Consider the following 25,227-nt stretch of genomic DNA (forward strand, 5'->3'; position numbering starts at 1 on the left):
ATGGGGTTAAAATTTGAACTAAGAAATAAGATAGAATGAAGTTATATAGTAATTAGGTAAGGATATCTGGTTCCAAAGCAAAAAAAATAGCTGCATTGAAGATAAGCCCATAGGAAAAACCAATAATATCTAAAGAAATTAACCACAAGATTCAGAGAATAGTGCACAGGCCCAACTCAGGAGCCCAGATTGCTACTGGACCATTAAAATGAATACTTGCAAGTATTTTCTGAGGCAACCTCTTCACTTAGCCCAGTGAATGTTCAATTACCTTGAGACAAATAACAGCATTAATAATAATGATTATTTCTAAAAATAGTTCTATGAATTGAGAACTCCTTAGCAAAATTTGCAAGTATATATAAAAATAATGATGAAACCTCCTTCCCCAAAGTATTACCTCTTCCCCTCTTGACCTTGATAGATTCCCTGAAGAATCTCCAAGAGGTGGTTTAATGACCGAATGTTCTGATGAGCTGTATGAATAGAAATTCAAATAAAGTTTACTCTGAATATCAAAACATAAACTGAATTAATTTATCCTTTCAATTTCCAAATTTTTTTTGGCAAACGACCTGCACTGACCCTAGTCAAAGTTACGCTCTGAAGCCATTTATTAAGAGGTTCTGGGCTCAATGACACCAAGCACCATTTTAAGGAGAAGTGAGAAGTCATTCTGGAAAGGAGATTGAGTCAAAATCCATAAATTTTATAGTGAGATGTCAAGTAGTTTTCTCCTGCTAAGTTCTAGAATCCTGGATGCTATGCTTAAATGCTACCCCAGACAGGAACTTAGATTGTTCTTTAGGAAAATTTTCTCTGGCCCAAGAGAAAAGACTACAGAAACTGACAGTTTCAAGTCCTACAATAAAACAATGTTTCTCCTTAATTACTTTTTGCCATGTTCCATCTACGTCCATAGCCTTCCAATTGGCTTTTTTTTTTTTTCTCCATTAATGCTGCACTCTTTATAGACAGTCAAAGGTTTCCAGATAGTCTTAAGAAAGAAACCAGAAACCTTAAGAAAGTCTACTATATAAAAGTCAGAGACTAGGGGCACCTGGGTGGCTCAGTTGGTTAAGCATCAGCTTCAGTTCAGGTCATGATCTTGTGGTTCATGAGTTCTAGCCCCACAAAGGCACACCAAAAATGAGGCAATTACTGTCTCCATGAAAAATAAGAAGTTATATGAAAAGGAAACATAATCATATTATATCACACAAGTCAGGTATCACATTACGTGACCATCAACATTGAATATTGATTTAAACAAAAATTGATACATATTGGAAAGAAAGAGTAGACAAAGTAAATGTATTGTGGGTGAGGAGTATGGTAGCTAAATCTAATTAGCAGGAAGTCAATGGATAATAAAAATAGTAACAGAACTATGTTATTTCGAAATGTGGAAATATATAGCAAAAAAACCCAGCTAACTGGGTTGAAAATGGCAGCCTACCAGAAATTGAAATCATAGATAAAGACGGGTAAGATTACCTTCACGTGCTACTTGTCTTTTTAAATCATGAATGTAGGTTACTTTAATTAAAAAAAACAACAACACAATTTTAAACTTTGAGTTCTAGTTTTGGGAGTGCAAAAATACAGTTGTTGAAACTAATAAGGAAGCAAATATTAGATGAACTTATGCTTTTATATATAAAACTAGAATTTTTCAAAATAAAATAATAAAAATAGAAAAATAAATAATTTTTATTTATAATAAATAATAAAATAGATAATAAACTTAAATATTTATATTTAATAATGAATATATACTATACAGTCTATAGTTAAATAAATAATATATAAATAATAAATACTAAATAAAAAATAGATATTTATTTAATAAATAATAAATAATAATAAAACTAGAACTCTTGAGACAAAATTTATAAAGCTAATCTAATTCCTATAAGCGTCCAAAGGCCAAATGCAAGTTATCCATTTTTAAATGAACCACTCTCAAAGGTGTTTAATGTTGAGAATAGATGAAGAAACTCCTATGTGGAATTTAAGAACAAAACAAATGAGCAAAAAGTGGGGGGCGGGGGAGGGCAAAAGAAAAAAAAGACAAACCAAGAAACAGACTCTTAAGTATAAAGAACAAACTGATGATTACCAGAGAGGAGGTGGGTAGGGGGACTGGTGAAATAAATAGGTGAAGGGAATTAAGGAGGGATTAAAAAAAAAAAGAATAGATGAAGGAAATGCTCCTTAACTATTCCCATTGCATAAATTAACACTTGTTTACTAATGACAGCAAGATAAAACTCTTCCCTGATTAGTGAAAACATAAATATGCAAAATGCCTTCAATTGCTGTAACTGCCAGAACAGCCAAGAGTGTCTTGCTGCAATCATCCCAACATGTTATAAAACATCTTGTGCTCTCAACATCTGTTAACTAAATATTATTTGTTAAAAGGTACCAATGGCAAGAAAAAAGAAAACCAGGGAGAAGATAAAACTGTAAGATCTTTGAGTAAAATAATGTATTAAAAGATAGAATTTTCTTGGTAGTGATGAGAAAGCAAATATAAAAACAGGAGAAAAAAAACTACTAAGAAATTTAGAAGTTAGTAGAAAAACATAAAGATGGATTAGAAAAAGATTTGGTAGGTAATGAGCTCTAAAAACTTTTAAAAAATTTGTCTATTGAGAGAGAGAGAGGAGGCCAGAGGGCGGGGGGGGGGGGGGGGGGGTGCGGGGGCGGGATACCAAGCAGGCTCTGTGCTATCAGTGTCAAGCCCAACAAGGGGTTCGACATGGTTGGTGACAACCATGAGATCATGACCTAAGCTGAAACCAAGAGTTGGACACTTAACTGACTGAGCTAACCAGGTGCCCCATGAGCTCCAAAAACTTTTATTTGTACGGCTCCAAAGAGAAGTTCAACTTTTTAGGTTTCCATTCATTAGCAGGAAGTTAATATTTCCAGGTTTTATAAAGTACTTACATTTGGTTTCCACTAGAAGGTGACTCCTCAAGAAAAGGTATGTGATTTGTTGATCCAGGATTACGAGGGGTGCTTGTATGAATATTTGAAGCATCATGTGTTAATCTCTGACTAGAGTCTTGGGGAGGTGTAGCAAAACTAGTTACAGAAGAATTATTAGATCCATTGCTTTTACTCCCATTACATTGCTGGTTGAGCACTGATACCTCATTACCAAGGCTATCCATTCCAATATTTAATTCACCAAGCTTCTGAATAGACCTATAAAATAAAACAATGCAATTATATTAAAAAAAAAAACTTAATCACATTCCTTTTTCTTTTTTTTTTAAATTAAGTAAAGTCCACACCCAATGTGGAGCTCAAACTCACAACCCCAAGATCAAGAGTCACATGTTCTTCTGACTGAGCCAGCCAGGCATCCCAATCATTCTTTCCTTTTTTTTCTTTTTCTTTTTCAGAAATAAAGAGAGCATGAGTGGGGGAGAGGGGCATAGGAAGAGACAGAGAATCTCAAACAGGCTCCATGGTCAGTACAGAACCCAACATGGGGCTTGATCGCACGACCCTGAGGAGCATGACCTGAACTGAACTGTCAAGAGTCAAAACACTCAACCAACTGAGCCGCCCAGGTGCCCCACATTCTTAACATATATATTATTAGAAGTTTGAGAAGGTAAATACATGCACATGTAATATATATATGAAATATATAAATGGTAATAGATAAATGGTAATTTTTTAGTACTAAAAAATTGGCTTAAGACATAACCAAGATACCAAAAGAAGATCCAAATTTTCCTAAAGTATGCCACTGTAGAAGGATATAGGCCTAAAAGCACCTTTTACCATAACAGCAAGAAAAAAAAAATCTGTTTCTTCTCCAGTATAACTGGTTTAATTTTCCACTTAAAACTTAATTTCCCAAAATAGTCAACAAAAATATCACCACTACCAAAATTTCTCACCAACAAAACAAATCATTTTCATTTCATCTCTGTAGTTATATCACATCAAGTAGGAAATGTATGATTAGAGCAGGCCATGACGGAACAGTCAAGTGGCATCCTATTATTCACATATTCAATCTACACAGACTCTCTGGCACGCTCTGATCTAGGTACTAGAGGGATAAAACAGAAAGCAAAGCAAGTGAGCCTCAAGGTCTTTCCCTCATCACAAGTCTCCCTACATCAGGATAGAGTGACTTCTTTTGTTGGACTCAGGGCTCCAAAGAGCACAAAGAGGAAGCTGACAAGCTCTCTTAAGACTGAGACCCAGAACTGGCCCAGCATCACTTTTTACAGCTTAGATTCAATATGAGAGAGGAGTCACAAGGGGTATGAATTCCAAGAGGTGCTTTGGTTTATTGTATTTTGAAAGTTTTCCTACATTAAACACTGGCGTGTGTGTGTGTGTGTGTGTGTGTGTGTGTGTGTGTGTGTGTGTGTATGTTTAGGGCTTAGAAAAGACTTTTAAAAAGTAACTCAATATTATTAAAGGAACTGCCAGCCATTATTTTTTATGTTAAAATTTTTAACTAGGCATTTTCCAAATTGTGTTCTATGAAACACTAATCCTGTGAAATGCTCCTCATAAAAAATGAGTCTGAGGTCGAGTAAATTTGGGAAGTGCTAAGTATAAAGAGTAAAATGCTAACATCATTTTGACTCTCTAAAGTGGTGAGGATGGGGATATGGCAGAATATGCCTGTAAGTGCCAAATCAGCAGTGCCGATTATTAGTATTAGAAGAAACAAAATATCAAGAAGTATAAAGTAGTGACACAGTATGGTTAATGAAAATTCTATCATGCTTTAGTTTATTTTCTTCTATAAGATCTGTTATGTAACATGACTCATTTCTTTCCCTCTGTCTATGCCTCTTGGAAAAAAGATGCAAAATTTAAATCTGGAAACTATGCTCTATTGCTAGAATGACTTGAAGAAATACAACATTAACATTTCAGGGAAAGGATATTTTATTTTATAGATTCTATCTCTATTCAATTTGTCCATGGTATTAGGTATTTTAAAGTTCTGGTACAGCGGGGCACCTGAGTGGCTCAGTTGGTTAAGCATCTGACTTCAGCTCAGGTCATGATCTTACCACTTATAAGCTTGAGTCCCACATTGGGCTCTGTGCTGACAGCTCAAAGCATGGAGCCTGCTTTGGATTCTGCGTCTCCCTTTCTTTCTGCCCCTCCCCTGCTTATGCTCTGTCTCTCTCTCAAAAGTAAATAAACATTTAAAAATTTTTCAAAAAGTAAATAAAGTCCTGGTACGGCCTCAGATATATGAAAAAAAGGATTGAATAAAATATTAAAGGGTTAGAAAACAATAGATAAGAGAGGGCCAGGAGAACAACAGAATTTATACGAAACTAATTTTCAAAAGCTAAATAACAAGAAAGAACTTGAATTCTATTTATAATGGTTTTTAAAGGAAGGATAAACCATCTTGAATAGTTTTTTCCTGAGGAAGTACATCCTTTACCACTGTTAGGATCACAGAACCTTGACGTTTTATCTTCTGATTTAATGCCAGCTATCTGTTTTCACTGCAAAATAAAATGGTCAGAGAATCCAATTGCAACCATGACTTTTATGGATATGAAGAAGACATCCAAGAACCAGAAATGGCAGTTCATCAAATTAGGATAATTCTAATAAACAATGGACTTATCAGAGGAGATAAGAAAATGATCCTCAAATGCAATGTTCAAAAGCCTACTTAGACTCTAGACTACCACTAAACATTCCTGAAGGTTTGAAGACAGAATCAATTTCAGGCTCACTGACTTGCCCAACCCTCAGAATTTCAAGCAGATTACTTCCAATATTATTGAACCAAATAAAGAACTGATAGTCACCACTGAATTGCCTAATCATAATGACAATAATAACCAACATTTATGGTACACTCCTTATATGCACCAGGATTTATTCTAAGTAATTTGTTATATATTAACTCATTTAATCTTCCAACAAGCTTTGCTCAGAGACATATATTCTAGTTTACTGATTTTTAAAAAGACACATTACTATCTACCTGTCCATATACATACAAACACACACACACACACACACACACACACACACACACACACACACACACCTCCTATAATTAAAAGCAATGTAAGGTCATATTACCTGGGCAGAAATTATAAGAAAGAATAACTTTAATATATTGAATTCAATAATAATTTTAATATACTGAATTCAAAAGAACCTGGAAGTTCAAGCACCCAAAATAACAATAAAAACAACAGTGAACACTTAACATAGTGCTTACTATATGCCAGATACTGTTCTAAGTACTTTGCATAGATTAACTCATTTCATCTTCATGGCTGTTCTGTGCAGCAGATGAGGAAACAAGCAAAACGAAGCTAAGTAACTAGGACCCTTAGGACCTGAACTACCCTGGGACAGAGCTGGATCCACCTAGCCATTTGCTTCCAGCTGTCAGCTGAACCACCACACTTCTGCTCTCGTTGCTTCGATGTGAAAAAAGGTTTAAAGGAAAGAAGAACAAAATTAGATGGACCCTCAGAATGCTGTGACAAGAAGATATTCTGTAACTCTGTATTACTTCAAACACTTTAAAATTACAAACTATACATGGAAAGCAGCAGTCATTGCCTGCTTGTAATCTCTTTGAAATAATTCCTTACATTTTAAAAAATGACTGAAAGACATACCTATTAAGAAATTGTTCCGTAAGATTCTGCTGCTGATCAGGACCATCCTCCTGATTCACACCTCCTTCGAGCAGCATTTGTTGGTATATCTGCCGCTGTTGCTCCTTCTGTTCTAAATGCTGTTGATAGCGTAATCTTTGCCTATAATATTCTTGAAATTGTTCTGTTGAATCTCGAAGCTTAAAAATATTAGAAAATATATTTTAACAGACTATGATTAAATATATGTCCCTACTCAAAAGTAACTTCTATAAACGCTGGATGAAATGTGCAAGTAGCTATATTTAACAATTAGAAAATACTTAATATATTGATCTTTGAAAAATAACATAGTATCCATGAGTTTTTATAATCAAGTAGATCAATTAATTTACTTTATTCTATAGCAAAAGACTGACCAAAATGAATGGTTATCCTGGATCTTTGACTAATGCAAAAGAAAAATATATATTATAGTTGTCACAAGGGGGTTAGATCTGTATTGCTTGAAAAAAATACTAAGAGAAGACATTAGGATTTAATAAACACAGTATTAACCTTGTCCAACACACTTAATTTAAGCAGGTAAATGGTTTAATAGGTTACTCTAGAGAGAAACTTTAAAAATTTCCCTCAAAAACAGTACCTTAATTCAGGTTTCAAATGACCTTTCACAAGAAAGTGGAATAAATGAATGGTAAACTTAATCCCAACATTCCTGCTTCATTCTTCCAAAGAACTGTATAGCACTCAAATTTACAGGACTTGGATATTCAGTAAATTCCAATATTGGCAAAGAAAGACTCCTCTGCCAAGGTGGAGTCTGGTCATATTACAAAGATCATGTGAACCAGGGTTACCCTGGAACTAATCAATTATCTTTGAAATTGCCAACAGTGACAATAAGCTTAGCTAAGAGTCTTATACGGCTAACTTAAGCTAAAACTGTCTCCCTTTTCCAGGAAATAGTAACAATCCTCTTCCATTTCATAACTTAATAGCAATAACTCTGAGAAAAAATTATGTGTCCTTTTAAATTTTTTATTGTTGGTAAAACAGAAAACTTGTCATCTTAACCATTTTCATGTGTACAATTCAGTGGCATTAACTATACTCACAACATTGTGCAATTATTACCACTATTTCCAAAATTCTTCATCACCCTGAAGAGAAACTCTGTAACCATGAGGCAGTAACTTCTCATTTCTCTCCCTCCCCCAAGCTCCTGGTAACCTCTATTCTATTTTCTCTATGATTTTGTCAATTTTAGATATTTGATATAAGTGGAATCATGTAATATTTGTCCTTTTGTATCTGACATTTCACTTAGCATGATATTTTCAAAGTTCATCCATATTGTAGCATATGTCAGAATTTCATTCCTTTGTGTGGCTGAATAATATTCCATTGAATGGATATACCACTTTTGTTTATCCATTAATCTGTGAGTGGACACTTGGGTTGTATCTACCTTTTGGCTACTGTGAATAATGCCTCTATGAACATGGATGTACAGATACCTGTTTGAGTCCTTGCTTTCAATGTTTTTGAGTGGAATTACTGGGTCATACGGTAATTCTAAATTTAGCTATATTTAAGCTATATTTTATTTATATATTTATATTCTATATTTAAGGTACCACCAATCCATAGTGACTGCACCATTATACATTCAAATCAACAACATATGAGGGTTCAAATTTCTCCACTCCCCACCAACACTTATTTTCCACTGCTTTGAGTTCAGCCATCCTAGTAGTTGTGAAGCTATATTTCATTGGGGTTTTGATTCGCATTTCCCTAATGACTAGTGGTATTCAGCATCTTTTCATGTGCTTATTGGCCATTTGAATATATTCTTTGGAGAAACGTTTGTTCAACTTTTTTTTTTTAAGTAGGCTTCACACCCAGCGTGGAGCCCAATGAGGGGCTTGAACTCATAACCCTGAGATCAAGACCTAAACTGAGATCAAGAGTCAGATGCTGAACCAACTGAGCAACCCAGATGCCCCTCAACTCCTTTTTCATAAGTTGAATTGCCTTTTTGTTGTTGAGTTGTAGTTCTTCATATATGCTAGATATTAAACCCTTATTAGATATATAATTTGCAAATATTTTTCCCACTCTGCTGGCTGTCTTTTCACTTTTCTGATAATGTCCTTTGATGCGCAAAAGCTTTTAATTTTGATGAAGCTCAATTTATCAATTTCTATGTTTGTTGCTCAAGCTTTTAGTATCATATCTAAGAATACATTACAAAATCCAAGATCACAAAGATCTGCCCTTATGTTTTCTTCTAAGAGTTTTATACTTTTAGGTCTTATAATTAAGTTGTTGATCTGTTCATTTTTGTACATTATGTGAGGTGGAGATCCAACTTCATTCTTTTCCATGTACAAATCCAGCTGATCCATCATCATCAGTTAAAGAGACTATTCTTTCCCCGTTGAATGGACCTGACATCCTTGACAAAAGTCAATTAGCCACAGATATATGGGATTACTTCTAGTCTCTCAATGTAGTCCATTGGTCTATATTTCTGTCCTTATGCAAGTACCAAACAGTTTTGATTACTGTAGCTTTTGTAGCTACTGTAGCTTTGTGGCTTTGCAATCATGAACTGTGTGTGAGTCCTCCAACTTTGTTCTTTTTAAAGATTGTTTTGGCTATTCAGGACACATTACAACTCCATATGAACTTGAGTACTGGCTTTTCATTGCTGCAAAAAAGGTTGCAGAATTTTTTTAAAGGAATTACATGAAATCTGTAGATCATATTAGAGAGTACTGACAATATTAAGTTTCCCTATGTGTGAACACAGGATATCTTTCTATTTATTTAGATCTTTTAAAATTCCTTTCAGCAATGTTTTATAGATTTCAGCATACAAGTTTTTCACCTCCTTGGTTTAATTTATTCCCAGGTATTTTATCCTTTTATATGCTATTGTAAATGGAACTGCTTTCTTAATTTCCTGTTCAGATTGTTCAGTGTTGGTAGTATAGAACCACAACTAACTCTTATTGTTGCTCTTGTACCCTGTAACTTTGCTAAACTTGTTTGTAAGCTCTAGTAGCTTTCTTATGAATTCTTTGGGATTTTCTATAAACAGGATCATGTCATCTGTAAATGGAAATAGTTTTACTTCTTTCTTTCCAATCTGGGTCGGCTTTTGATTCTTTTCCTTGTCTAATCTCTCTAGCTACAACTTCCAGGAAATGCTGAATAGCAGTGGTAAAAATAGGCATCCTTGTCTTTGTTCCTGATCTTAGGGGAAAGCTTTTAGTTTTTCCCCAATGAGTAAGAGGTTAGCTTGGGTTTTTCATAAATGAACTTTACCATGCCAAGGAAATTCCATTTTATTGTTAGTTTTCTGAGAGCTTTTATCATGAAAGAGTGTCTGATTTTGTCAAATGCCTTTTCTGCATCAATTGACATGGTCAGATGTTTTTTTTGTCCATTATCCTACTAATGTGACATACTACATTGATTGATTTATTTAATGTTGAACTAACCTTGTACTCTGGGATAAATTCACTTGGTCAGGGTACATAATCCTTTGAATATACTGATGAATTTAGTTTGCTAGTATTTTGTTAGGGTTTTAGTCTCTATTCATGAAAGAAATTGGTCTGTAGTTTTCTTTTTCTTTCTTTTTTTTAAAGTTTATTTAGTGTGAGGGGCACCTGGGTGGCTTAGTTGGTTAAGTGTCCGATGTCAGCTCAGGTCATGATCTCACAGTTTGTGGGTTCAAGCCCTGCGTGAGGCTCTGGGCTAATAGCTCAGAGCCTGGAGCCTGCTTTGGATTCTGTGTCTCCCTCTCTTTCTGCTCCTCCCTGGCTTCTGCATTCTCTCTCTCAAAAATAATACACATAAAAGTTTATTTTGAGAGAGAGAGACGGTGTGTGAGTGGGAGAGGAGACAGAAGGAAGAGAGAATCCCAAGCAGGCCATCAGCACAGAGCCTGACACAAGGCTCAAATCCATGAACCATGAGATCATGATCTGAGCTGAAATCGAAGAGTCACACCTTAACCGACTGAGCCACCCAGGCTTTAATTTTCTTTTCTTGTAATGTCTTCATCTGGCCTTGGTATTAGGGTAATGCTAGCCTCACAGAATGAGTTAGGAAGTATTCCTTCTTCTTATATACTTTTAGAAGATTTTGAGAAGGACTGATGTTAACCCTACCTTAAATGTTTGGTAGAATTCATCCATAAAGCCACCTGATTCTGGATTTTTCTTTGTTGGAAGGTTTTTGATTACTGATTCAATCTCTACTCATTGTAAGTTTGTTGAGATTTTCTATTTCCTCTTGAGTCAGCTTAGGTAATTTGTGATTTCTAGGAATTTGTCCATTTCTTTTTTTTTTTTAATTTTTTTTCAACGTTTTTAATTTATTTTTGGGACAGAGAGAGACAGAGTATGAACGGGGGAGGGGCAGAGAGAGAGGGAGACACAGAATCGGAAACAGGCTCCAGGCTCCGAGCCATCAGCCCAGAGCCTGACGCGGGGCTCGAACTCACAGACCGCGAGATCGTGAACTGGCTGAAGTCGGACGCTTAACCGACTGCGCCACCCAGGCGCCCCGGAATCTGTCCATTTCAACTAGGTTATCTAACTTGCTGGCTTACAGTGGTCATAGTATTCTCTTATAATCCATTTTATTATTGTAAGGTTGACAGGAAAGTCCCCAGTTTTATTTCCGATTTTACTTGTGTCTTTTCTCTCTCTTTTTTTTTTTTTTTTTTGGTTAGTCTAGCTAAGGGCTTGTCAATTTTGTTAATCTTTTCAAAGAATCAACTTTTGATTTTATTGATTCTCTATTGTTTTCCTTTTCTCTATTTTATTTATCTCCCCTCTAATCTTTATTACTTCCTTCTGCTAAAATTTGTTTTTCTTTTTTCTAGTTCCTCAAGGCATAAAGTTAGGTTATTACTTTGAGGACTTTATTCTTCTTCTTTTAAATTTTTATTTACTTATGGGGCACCTGGGTGGCTCAGTCAGTTAAGTTGGCTCAGTCTGACTTCAGCTCAGGTCATGATCTCACAGTCCATGAGTTTGAGCTCACATTGGGCTCTATGTTGACAGCTCAGAGCCTGGAGCCTGCTTTGGATTCTGTGTCTCCCTTTCTCTCTGCCCCTTCCTCACTTGTACTCTCTCTCTCAAAAATAAACAAACATTAAAACATTAAAAAAAAAAAGTTTTATTTATTTTGAGAGGGGAGGGGCAGAGAGAGAGGAAAGAGAGAATCCCAAGCAGGCTCCACGCTGTCAACACAGAGCCCAAATCAGGGCCCAATCTCATAGACTGTGAGATCATGACCTGAGCCAAGATCAAGAGTTGGATGCTTAACCAACTGACCCATCCAGGCACCCCTTTTCTTTTTTAATGTAAGCATTTACAGGCATAAATTTCCCCTGAGCACTGCTTTTGCTGTATCTCATCAATTTGGAATGTTGTATATTCATTTTTATTAGTTTCTAGGTATTTTCTAATTTCCCTTGTGATTTCCTTTTTGACCCACTGGTTATTTAAGAGTGTGTTAATTTCTACACATTTGTGAATTTTCCAATTTTCCCTCTGTTATTAATTTCTAGCTTCATCCCATTATGGTCAGAGAAGACACTTCATGTGATTTCAATTTTTTAAAATTTATTGAGATTTGTTTTGGGTCCTAATATATAGTCTATCCTGAAAAATGTGTATTCTGCTATTGTTGAAGTGTTCTTTTTTTTGTTAGTATCACTTTATTTACATATTTGTATTCAGATATTGTTAGTATTCACATATTCACAAAACAAGTTACAAACACTCGGAATACTATCACTGACCTGAGGGCCTAAGGAAACAACTTCCTCTAAAAAGACTGATACAGGCACCTCTGGGTAAAAAAAAAAAAAAAAAAAAAAAAGGTGCACTGGGGCACCTGTGTGGCTCAGCTGGTTGAGCGACCAACTTCAGCTCAAGTCATGATCTCGCAGCCTGTGGGTTCAAGCCCTGCATCAGGCTCTGTGCTGTAAGCTTGGAGCCTGGAGCCTGCTTTGGATTCTCTGTCTCCCTCTCTCTCTGTCCCTAACCTACTTACATTCTGTCTCTGTCTCAAAAATAAACAAACATTAAAAAAAAATTTTTTTTTAAAAAGGTGCATCCTCTAAAGCAACAAAATTGTTGGAGTATTCTACAGATGTCTGTTAGGTCTAGTTGGTTTATAGTGTTGTTCAAGTACTTTGTATCCTTATGGATCTTCTGTTTAGATGTTTTATCCATTATAGTAGGTAGGGTATTGAAGTCTCCAACTATCATTTCTCCCTTCAACTCTGCCAGTGTTTGCTTCATAGATTTTGGGGTTCTACTGTTTGGTGCATATTCACACATATTTTTAAATATATTAAAAAAAAACTTTTTTTTAACTTTTATGTTTTTTTTTGAGAGAGAGAGAGAGAGAAACAGAGTGCAAGTGGGGGAGGGACAGAGAGAAGGAAGACACAGAATCTAAAGCAGACTTCAGGCTCTGAGCTGTCAGCACACAGCCTGATGTGGGGCTGGAACCCATGAACCGTGAGATCACAACCTGAGCCGAAGTCGGACACTTAACTGACTGAGCCACCCAGGCGCCCCTTAAAAATTTTTTTTTTAATCTTTACTTATTTTTGAGAGAGAGAGAGTGTGTGAGAGGGAGAGGGACAGAGAGAGGGAGACACAGAATCTGAAGCAGGTTCCAGGCTCTGAGCTATCAGCACAGGGCCCAACACAGGGCTTGAACTCACAAACCATGAGATCATGACCTGAGCTGAAGTTGGATGCTTAACTGACTGCGCCACCCAGGCGCCCCTATATTTTTAAGTTTATTTATTTTGAAAGAGAGAGCATAATCAGGAAAGGGGCAGAGAAAGAAAGAGAGAGAGAGAGAGAGAGAGAGAGAGAGAGAGAGAATGAATCCCAAGCAGGCTCTGCACTGTGAGCACAGACCCCAACACAGGGCCCAAACCCACCAACTGTAAGATCATGAGCTGAGCCAAAATCAAGAGTTAGACACTTAACCACTGAGGCACACAGGTGCCCCTTATATGTATTTTTAACAATAATTTTTCTGCTTCATTCTTAATATTTGGTTGAAAACAAAAAAATTTATTGAACGTTTTAAAACTACCTCTTCATTTCTTCTAAGTGGCATAATATATAAGATAAAATTTATAATCTCCTTCATAATACAATTTCCTTTCTAAAACACCAGAGAAAAATAATTTAGAACTCTAAAGACTTGGATAAAAATGGCGCCTGGGTGGCTCAGCAGGTTAAGCATCCGACTTCGGCTCGGGTCATCATCTCACAGTTCATGAGTTCGAGCCCCACGTTGGGCTCTGTGCTGATAGCTCGGAGCTTAGAGCATGCTTCGGATTCTGTGTCTCCCTCTCTCTCTGCCCCTCCCCTGCTCAAACTCTGTCTCTCTCGTTCAAAAATAAATAAATATTAAAAAAGAAAGACTTGGATAAAAGTATTTTCTATTACAAATGTCATTTCTGAGGTGCCTGGGTGGTTCAGTCAGTTAAGCATCCGACTTTGGCTCAGGTCATGATTTCACAGTTCATGAGTTTGAGCCCCATGTCAGGGTCTGTGCTGACAGCTCAGAGGTCTGTGCTGACAGCCCAAAGCCTGGAGGCTGCTTCGGATTCTGTGTCTCCCGCTCTCTCTGCTCCTCCCCTGCTCACTCTGTGTCTCTCCTTCTCTCAAAAATAAAAAATAAAAAATAAAAAAATTTTTTAAAATGTCATTTCTTGTTCATTACATCTAATTAGTAAAATATAGAGCATACCAAGCTATCCACATTTAATGTGAGTTCAATTACTTGAGTCTTGAAATATGTAAGATTAATGTAAACTGTGGTATTTTAGATTACTAATAAATTCACCTGTTAAAAATTCTCCAAAATACATGACAACTAAAGATACCATATATCCTTAAGGGAGAAAATGACTTAATAAGTCTAGATATTCTCTCACCTACTCTCAAATATTAAAAAATTCCATTTACATTTACTCAAGCAAACACTATTATTTCTTACAAAGAGAACAACTCTAAAAGACACTAGATGTATTAAATTATACCTCATTTTTTTCTTGCTTAGCTGGTCCTGGATTCTGTGCTCCATTTGCAGGTTCTTTTTCTGAAACTGAACTCTGGCCCAGGACTTCACTGCTTATAGGCCGCTGTGCCTCAACAGGTGTATCACTTCTTCCAGAAAAGTGCAAAAAACAAAAAGGAAGAGGTGGGAGTGAAGGAAAAGATATTTCAGAGAAATTTTAATTAAAACAATGACTATTTAGTCTAAATTTTACCAAATGTTCAAAAATAGATTTTTTAATTTTCCTTTCTTAAGTGTATATATAAGGTTGTTTTTTTTTTTAATAGAATATGCCTATAATGGAAGAGCACTGGATTATTAAGCAAGGAGGGTAGGGGGTCCAGTCTAAAACAAGATTTGTGGTCTTTGGAAAATCACTTACATTCTCTGTGGCTCAGCTTCATCTATAAACTGAACTGAATAATAAGCTGGATGACCTAATGCCTAAATTCTCTTTATGAATCTTAATCTGTGATTCTGTTACCCAAACATTAATTTTTCCCCTCCAATATGTTTCAACAAAAATTTAAGAACTGTTTATTAAAAGGCTTTCTTTGGTTTATTTGCACTTAACATAAAAGCTAAACATACATGTTTCCAATATTTTTAATGTATACTAGTTAGTGAGCTTAACATCTCTGTCAGGTTGTTCCTAATATTCTTCTAAACACTAACAATTTCTACTTTTCGTAGTTATTCTGTTCAAAATTTTTAATAACTAACATCATCCAAAAATGATGAATACCTCAGACACTTACACAGATAACCTGTTGGCACAAGGCACCATGGGAACATATACAAAAGTAAAATGACCTCTGCCTTGAAGGAATTTGATTATGAGAGGGCTTCATAATGGCCTCTCCAGGTAGAGTATGTAATACATAACAAATTACAGTTGTAGAGGTCAGGAAGCAGAGCTAAATAGTCATCTTCACAAAGGCACCATTGGTCAGAAGCTTTCTAACTGATAAGTACCTCAACATACATATATACACATGCGCCCAGAAGAGGAAGGAGAAAGACTTGGAGAAGTCTTCAGGACCAATCTCTGCTGTAACCTGCTAATGCCCATAAGAAGCCCAATTTTATGCCCACAAGATAGATTTAATAAGAGTTATTAACTATATATAAAATAAAATGACCTTCATAATGTAACATTTAATTTTGCAATCTATACATTTCCATATGTATTGTCTCATTTAACTTGCACAGTAACTTGTGAAATAGGTTGTAACTCTCATTTCACAGATGACGAATAAAGTTATTTTCCTAAAATTGCATAGCCAGTAAATAAAGGATTTCAATCTAGATTGTCAGGTTCCAAATCCAATGCTGATTCATTCCTGAGATGTTTTTGGGTTGGGTTTTTTTGTTTGTTTGTTTTTTGTTTGTTTGGTTTCTTTTTTTTTTGCCATTTAATTTTGAGACCATTACACTGAATAGCCAAAGCTTATATTTTTTTCAACGGATTTTTCTTCCTTTTTTGTTTGGAGTTTGTTTATGTTTGAGTGAAAAACTATCTTTACAAAACCCACGCTCTCTTATAAACCCTTCTTTTGTGTTTTATCTTCTTGTTCACCATAGTAATTCCATCACTGTATCCCCGGAATGCAGCATGACGCTAGCACAGAGTAGACACTCAGAATATTTTTAAACAAATACTGACTTCAAACGTATATCACCACAAATAAGAGGTTTCTTCAAGTGGCATCTTCAAGATGATTGTGTAATAATCTTACCAATATTTTTAAATTAAACCTAAAATATTTTTAAGTTTATTTATTTTGAGACAGAGAGAGGCAGAGGGGGAGAGAGAGAGGCAGACGGGGAGAGAGAAAGAAGCAGAGGGGGAGAGAGAAAGAGAGAGAGAATGAGAGAGAGAGAGAAGGAGAGAGAGAGAGAGAGAATGAATATCCCAAGCAGGCTCCACACTATAATAAGCACAGAGCCGGATGCAGGGCTCAAACTCACAAATCGTGAGATCATGACCTGACCCAAAATCAAGAGCTGGGCACTTAACTAACTGAGCCACCCAGGTACCCCACACCTAAGATAATTTTAAAAACAAGGTTAACTTTTTCCAAAGTAAATTTTTATACTTTATCCACAGCACAGTAGCTTACCTATAGCATGCTATTAGCAGCCCTTTTGACATATTGTCTTTACGAGGAGTATGACACTCAGAAGGGGGGAAATCTGTATTTACGAAGCACCATGCACATGCTTGCCACTCTGCTAGGAACTTTATCTCACTTTGCAAGTCAACACCCTATTTTATACAGATGATCACTTAGGCTCAGAGAGACTAAGTAATAACGGTCCCAAGGTCACACAACTAGTAAATGGCAAAGCTCTTGCTCAAGTCCAAGTCTGACTCCAAAGACCATTCATTATTCCACACTGCTTTGCCTCTTAAGTCTTCCAATTTCACAGGCATGACAGATATTTTCTTGGTTATGCTACTGCTCAGCTAGTAACACATGTATTACTCACATTTTAATATGTCACATTTTACCTCTCTACTTATTCTATAATGGTCTAGTAGCTTATACTCCACTTCTTTCTGTCTTTAGTCATTCCTCAATTTCTACTACTCCTTTACATAGGCAACAGCACATGTAGAGTCAGAACTGGCTAGATTTTTGTGTCTCTTTTCTTTAGAAAGACCATCCCTTTGTGGGAACGCAAACTGGTACAGCCACTCTGGGAAACAGTATGGAGGTTCCTCAAAAAACTAAAAATAGAACTGCCCTACGACCCAGCAATTGCACTACTAGGTATTTATCCAAGGGATACAGTTGTGCTGTTTTGAAGGGACACATGCACCCCCATGTTGATAGCAGCACTATCAACAATAGCTAAAGTATGGAAAGAGCACAAATGTCCATCGATGGATGAATGGATAAAGAAGATGTGGTATATATACACACACACACACACACACACACACACACACAATGGAGTATTATTCGGCAATCAAATAGAATGAAATCTTGCCATTTGCAACTACATGGATGGAACTAAAGGGTATTATGCTAAGTGAAATTAGTCAGAGAAAGACAAGTATCATATGACTTTACTCATATGAGGACTTTAAGAGACAAAACAAATGAACATAAGGGAAGGGAAACAAAAATAATATAAAAACAGGGAGGGGGACAAAGCATAAGAGACTCATAAATGTGGAGAACAAACAGAGGGTTACTGGAGGGGATGTGGGAAGGGGGGTGGGCTAAATGCATAAGGGGCATTAAGGAATCTACTCCTGAAATCATTGTTGCACTATATGCTAATTTGGATGTAAATAAAAAAAAATTAAATTAAGAAAAAAAGAAAGACAATCCCTTTGGTGTACAAGTCCAAACATTATACTGACGAAGAAGTTCCAATCATCTTACGTACCCAGAAGAATATCAACAGTTCTCCTCAGAAGAATATCAACAGTCCCTTAGAATTGAAGCCCAACATACCAGACAATGAAAATTTTCTTTAAAGAGATTGGAAAGTCCAAGAAAAATTTAAGATAGTCTCTACCAATGTTCAAGACTCTATTCCTTGGGGATTTAGATAATAGGATCCTTCGATATTAAGTTATACTCATCCATTTTCATTACTAGATATCATCTCTATCTTTCAAGTAGAGCAATAAGATGAGTCTTAAGTCACCCTACGCTTGGGGTGCCTGGGTAGCTCAGTCAGTTAAGCATCCAACTCTTGATTTCAGCTTAGGTCGTGATCTCGTGGTTTATGAGTTTGAGTCCCGTGTCAGGCTCTGTGTGCTGACAATGCAGAGCCTGCTTTAGATTCTCTTTCTTCCTCTCTCTCTGCCTCTTCCCTACTCATAGTATCATACTTCATAGTATCAACTCTGAGTATAGGAAACCAGCCATATGTCCCAGTGGTTTTCCTAGAAAGTGAGGGAAGAACTTTTCTAACTCTTGAAATAAAGAACCGCTAACCAGGAAATTATTATTTCATGCCAAGTTTGAAAGAAAAACTGAGTGCTGGCTTTAACACTTATTTCCTTCATGTATATTAAGAGTTATTAGAGGGATGCCTGGGTGGCTCAGTCGGTTAAGCATCTGACTCAGGCTCAGGTCATATCTCATAGTTCGTGAGTTTGAGCCCTGCATCGGGCTCTGCACTGGCACTGTGGAGCCTGCTTGGGATTCCTTCTCTCTCCCTCTCTCTCTGCCCCTTCCTATTTGCTCTCTCTCAAACTAAATAAATAAACTTAAAAAAAAAAAAGAGTTACTAGAAAAAATAATCAGAGTGGAAATAATCAGAGATTTTTACACACACACATTCAACACTATTTACTATTCAGTACTATTCATATAGGAGAAAAAAGTGGAAATAATCTGCTATCCTATGATGAGGAATTAGGTAAAATTATGATACAGTCATACAGTGGAATACTGCATACATCATTAATCATTTATCCCAATAAATGTTTAAAAATATGGGAAAGTATTCAAGATCAAATTTTAAAAAGCAAATTATGTGAATATATATAGTACATTCCCAATCTTTAAAAAATGTATTCATAGAAAAAAGACATCATCGAAGTGTGAGATTACAAGGGATTTTAATTCTCATATTTATACTCTCCTCTATTTTCCAAAATGTCTTCAATGCACATCCATTGCCTTTATAATAAGCAAAATAATAATACAGGATATAAAAATATTCTCATTGATAATTTTAATTATCAAAATTTATTTTAGAAATGCTTTATAAAGTTTAAGGACTAACTTTCAACTAAAGGGACTTGAACATTAAACACACACACAATCTCACACTTTGAATAATTTCTAATTTTTATGAGGAAATACTTACCGTTCAGGGGATTCTTCATAAATACTGTGACATTCTGTATTCTCAAGCATGAGACTTCTACTGAGGTTTTGTACCCCTGGATAATGAAAGTTAGCAAAGGAGTGTGACATTGGAGACGTTTTGTTTCCAAGGTCTGAGATTCTCTTATCATGACTGGTTAGGCCACAAGTGAGGCCATCTAAAGCAGGATTCAGAGAGCGGGTCATATAGGCGTCAGCTGATTGAGGCCTTCTCATTGGAGACGATGGATAGGGAGAAAGTTTGCTGATAAGAGGAGTCAAAAGATCAGCGTATGCAGCTTTTGTAGGTTTCAGAAGTTTGTCAACATGAATATTAAGCATTTTCTGTTCAAAAGCACAAGAGAAGACAGAAGATGGGAGATTCTGAAGCCATGACAATAAACTCAGATCCAAGTCATCACAACCATTACCACATAAAAGGTCAATGCCAAGAAGTACTTCACTTTCTGTAATTTCTTCTCCAGTTGCTTTACTTTGACAAAATTCTACACAGCATTCATAAAGTAGGCCCTTCATTACAAGCTGAAATAAACGATTGTTACTTGCTTTAAACCCAGCCTCACTTAGCTTCCTATCAGCAGGGATGAATTCTGCAACCATGACACAAGCCTCTTCAAAACAGTGAACTCGTGCCGTGCTTGGATTCCAGTCCTTAAATTCAGCATGATTGGTCAGACGAGGCAAAGTCAAAAGCAAACAGAGCTTGCTGTAATCATCTTTAGAAGGACAGTACTCTTCTAGGGCATGCAAACATTGCACAGCTTCTTGCATGGTAAATTCCAGCTGTAAGAAAAATATAAGTGATCACTACAAAGAAAGATGCTGTGAGATATGAAAACAAGAGTATTTTAATCAAATACATTTAATCAAACGTTTTATAAAATATTTTATAAAATGTTTTAAAAAATATTTAATCAAATATTTTATAAGCTTTCATAAACTTTAATTGCAAAAGGATAAACTCTAGTGTCACAGAGTACTCATATAATTTGCAGGCTATGTAACAACTCTAAAGTCAGGAGCTAAAATGTTTTTTCACTATTAAAATAAAAATATGAAATAATTTGGTTACTTAGCAAATTAAACTCTTACTATAAGAATAGCGTTCGGGGCACCTGGGTGGCTCAGTCGGTTAAGCGTCCGACTTCAACTCAGGTAATGATCTCACAGTTTGTGGGTTCGACCCTGTGTCCCACAGGCCTGGAGCCTGCTTCAGATGCTGTGTCTCCCTTTCTCTCTCTCTGCCCTTCCCCCACTTGTGCTTCCTCTCTCTCTCTCAAAAATAAGTAAACATTAAAAAAAGATATTAAAAAAAATAGTGTTCTAGGGATGCCTGGGTGCCGGGTGGCTCAGTCAGTTAAACACATACTCTTGGTTTCAGCTCAGGTCATGATCTCACAGTTCGTGGGATGGAGCCCTGAGTCAGGCTCCGTGCTGTCAGCGGATTCTCTCTCTCTCTCTGCCCCTCTTCCACTAGAACTCTTTCTCTCTCAAAATAAATAAGTAAACATTTTTTAAAAATATTGTTCTAGTTCAGGCTTTGGACTATCATTCTCAAATATATAATTTTTTAAGGTCAAGAATAATTGAGCACTCTAGAAATGAAAACTGAAGCATGCCAATATTCAATGGTTTATGTAGCTTGCTATCACTCCAGCTTACCCAAAAAGCAAAAAAGTCATTCTTAAACTTGCTGTAGGAGAAATTTGTGTGGGGAAAGAAAGCAAATTGGGGGCGGGGGGGGGCGGGGAACTCTACAGTTCATTTACTACAAAAATAGTATGTGAGGTGCCTGGGTGACTCAGTCAGTTAAATGTTTGACTCTTGATTTTAGCTTAGGTCATGATCTCATGGTCATGAGATTGAGTCCCATGTTGGGCTCCATGACAGGTGTGGAGCCTGCTTAATATTCTCTCTCCGCCCCCATCCTTTGTCCCTCCCTGACTCATGCTCTCTCTCTCTCTCTCAAAGACAAAACAAAACAAAACAAAAAACCTAGTATGAAGACAGAACAAAGAAAGCTTAGCTGAGAGAAAAATTACAGTAATTTGTATACTGAATATTATCTTAAATCATAAGCTTTTAATGATGTAAGGAATCTCAGAGTTTATGGAATTCACCTTTCTTTAGCTTACATATGGGAAAAGTTAGGGAGCAGATTTAACTAAAGAAATTCAGTTGGTTAATGACAAAGACAAAGTAAAAATTAAGTCTTTTGACTTACAGTGTTCTTTTCAAATTTAAACGTCACTGTGGGGGCAACTGGGTGACTCAGTGGGTTAAGCATCCGACTTCAGCTCAGGTCATGACCTAACAGCTGGAGTTTGAGCCCTGCATCAGGCTCTGTGCTGACAGCTCAGAGCGTGGAGCCTGTTTCAGATTTCTGTGTGTGTCTCTCTCTCCCCCCGCCCCCACTCATGTTCTGTCACTCTCTCTCAAAAATAAATAAACATTAATAAATTTCAAAAATTAATAAATAAAATAACCATTACTGTCTGGCAAACATTTCTCTTACTATATATGAAAGTTCTCATTGTAATATCTTTTGAGTTTATTTCAATGAACACTTACTTACTGGCACTTAATAAGTTTCCTTGGTTTGGGATATAACAATACTATAATTAAAACTTTAAAAATAACTCTCTAATCAAAAAAACCCTTAGTATCTTTAAATTTGAATTGTCATAAAGACACACATATTTTATCAAAAACCACCTCTGTTGTTGTACTGATCATTGGGGTATTGTATGTAAGCGATGAATCACTGGATTCTATACCTGAAACTAATATTACACTGTAAGCTAACTAACTGGAATTTAAATAAAAACTTGCGAGGGAAAAAAAAAAACACCTCTGGATCAATGTAAATACTGAAAAAACAAAACGAGGAAGTAAACATAATCCACTTCTGGGATAAAAAAAGAAGCAATGATGTAGAATCTTCAAGTCAAACATCTACTGTAATCTAAATCACCTTAAACAGGAAAAGCACACACTCTCCAACCAGCCAGCCATTCATTTATCGTCTGTGTCTAAATCTTGGAACAAGTTCAGAAGCATTATAGATTGAAAGTACTCCAGCTACAAAAGAGTAGATCTTATTCCATCCCAGCTCATAAAAACTTTGAAAACTCATGATACTAATCTTTTGTTTTAGTGAATAAAATACTTATGACTGAAACAAGACTATAGCGCAAACCTTCAGGAATAAAAATCTTACATGCTGGGGCTCATCTTCTGCTGACATTGCATTGTTAACACACAAGGCTTCTAAAAACTTCTGCTTCAGGATAATATAACGAAACCTGTGAAAAATAATATACAAACCATTAAAATGATTAAAAAGCCGAGTTACGACAAAGTCAAAGATTGGAAATGAAACCCAGGTTCTTAGAGCAAAACAGACCAAGTTTGTCTTAAAGGGCTAATTATTCCTCTAAAAAAAGATTTTTAAGAAAAATTAATTTTCCAATGTCTCATAAATCAAATGCCCTTATAAGTTACTATAACCACCTTTGCTTTCAAAAAATTATTTTTTTATGTTTATTTTTGAGAGAGAGCAAGTGTGCGTGCACACGCACGCGCGCGCGCACACACACACACACACACACACACACACACACGCATGTACACAGGCAAGCCGGGGAGGGGCAGAGAGAGAGGAAGACAGAGGATCCAAAGTGGGGTCTGTGCTGACAGCAGAGAACTCAAGGTGGGGCTTGAACTAACAAATCATGACCTGAGCCGAAGTTGGATGCATAACGAACTGAGCCACCCAGGTGGCCCTGCTTTCAAAAAATTCTTAAAATCTGGGGCACTTGGAGCATCTGACTCTTGATTTCGGCCTAGGTCATGATCTCGCAGTTCATGAGTCTGAGTTCTATGTCAGGCTCCACACTGACAGTGCAGAGACTGCTTGGGATTCTCTCTCTCCCTCTGCCCCTCCCCTGCTTTCTCTCTCTCAAAAATAAACAAACTTTTAAAAAATTCTTAAATTACTATTTTTTTTTAAATTTTGTTTTAACATTTGTTCATTTTTTTGAGAGATGGAGACAGAGCATGAGTGGGGGAGAGGCAGAGAGAGAGGGAGACAGAATCTGGAGCAGGCTCCAGGCTCTGAGCTGTCAGCACAGAGTCCAATGTGAGACTCGAACCCACAGACTGCAAGATGACCTAAGCTGAAGCTTAACCAACTGAGTCACCCAGGCGCCCCAAAATTCTTAAAATTCTTAAAAGCTTATCACATTGAAGCCACAATTAAAATAATTTCAGTAAGTAAATACAATTTAGTACTCGAAGGATTTCTATTTCCAACATTAATTCTAACCAAAAGCCAAGTTTTATGAAAGATGAAAATTATAATCTAATATGAAATCAAAATCCTTTACATTCAAAATGTTTTGTTTTATTATGTTTTGTTTTATTATTTTGCATTTCATTCAAAATATGTCCTTTTTTCTTTTCGAACATGAGAAAAGTCTAATAAAAATCAGGCTGAAAGAGGAAGAAATGAACATTTCTGAAGTCATAAAATAATCATAAACTTTAAAGCTTTTTAACAGAGATTTTTCAGGGAGAGGTCTACTTGACTTGTCTAAGAATAAAAAATTCTGGATGCTTTAAGCACCTTAAAGAAAAATTATTTTTAAGGACTGAAAGAAAATGAAACTTCAGTCATTCCTTCAACCATTGTTACAGTAGCAAATGTATGTCCAATAAAGCAAAATACTTGCCTTCAAAAGAGGGTCATCTAATAAGTTGTATGAAATATGTATACTGTTTCAGCAAAGTCTCAAAGGAATGTGAAAACAATTCTATCAGAAGGGGTAGAAAGTATAAGGCAAGTTTTATAAGAGCTGACTCTCAGAAGATGATCAGGTGTGTGCTGTATAAAGGTAGGAGATGGTGAAAGGAATACTATTCCAATAAATGAAGAATGTGCAAAAGCAAACAGGTATCAAATAGCACCAGTGGTATGAACAGATGATCAAAAAACAATATAAGGTTGTACTTCCATTAATGGTAGAGTCACTTGTTATCTGGCTAACCTTTCTACAGATAACAATGATAAATCCTAGATAAAATTTTAAAAGTAACTATTTGAAAGCAATGAAGAACAACAAAAAGCTGGTACAACTAGAGGGAAGTCAATCTTTGGCGACGGGGGAGGGGGGGGGTTGGGGGGGGCGGGGATAAAAAACCTTTGGAGTGAGATTCAAGGGTATAAGGTCTTCCAGCTGGGGGCACTCTCCAGTCAACACAATGTGAGCTAAAACTCAAGTAGAAAGCTACAGTTTCACTTTCTTAAAAAGTCAGCAAAAAGTTTGGTACTGCAAGAATAGCTGAAAAGCAGGAGGACATCCAAACACAAAGGAAGCCATAATGAAAAATACACCAAAATCTACTATACAAACTCAGATAAAATCTTTGGCTGTCCCTGAAACTGTGAAGATGCCAGGGAGACTCCAAGGAGCCCAGGGAAAGCAACAGATGAAAGGCTAATTAACTGACAAAGATCTCAGCTGGCATCCACTAAGTGGGAGTGTAACCAAGTTAACTACCTCATGAATAAAAGTCAACACTTTTCAAAGGCAGATAACAGAATC

General features: G+C 36.3%; 1 protein-coding gene across 15 annotated transcripts in view; it reads right to left on the reverse strand.

Annotated features, from left to right (window-relative positions):
* Positions 1 to 25,227, reverse strand: part of WDR47 (WD repeat domain 47) — a 68,907-nt gene that overhangs the window by 20,515 nt on the left and 23,165 nt on the right. For 9 of the 15 annotated variants that reach the window (XM_015534982.2, XM_015534980.2, XM_042998109.1 and 6 more), the window contains 6 exons: positions 22,821 to 22,926; positions 19,602 to 20,404; positions 14,746 to 14,872; positions 6,660 to 6,838; positions 2,959 to 3,219; positions 401 to 476 (listed from right to left, as the gene is read on the reverse strand). In XM_015534982.2, coding sequence (XP_015390468.1) covers positions 401 to 476; positions 2,959 to 3,219; positions 6,660 to 6,838; positions 14,746 to 14,872; positions 19,602 to 20,404; positions 22,821 to 22,926 — 1,552 coding nt within the window. Of the gene's footprint in view, positions 1 to 400; positions 477 to 2,958; positions 3,220 to 6,659; positions 6,839 to 14,745; positions 14,873 to 19,601; positions 20,405 to 22,820; positions 22,929 to 25,227 lie in introns of all 15 variants that reach the window. The other 6 variants (XM_007076444.3, XM_015534985.2, XM_007076443.3 and 3 more) reach the window with 4 other exon arrangements.

The sequence above is a fragment of the Panthera tigris genome, chromosome C1 (assembly GCF_018350195.1).
Source record: "Panthera tigris isolate Pti1 chromosome C1, P.tigris_Pti1_mat1.1, whole genome shotgun sequence".
NCBI classification, from domain to species: Eukaryota; Metazoa; Chordata; class Mammalia; order Carnivora; family Felidae; genus Panthera; species Panthera tigris.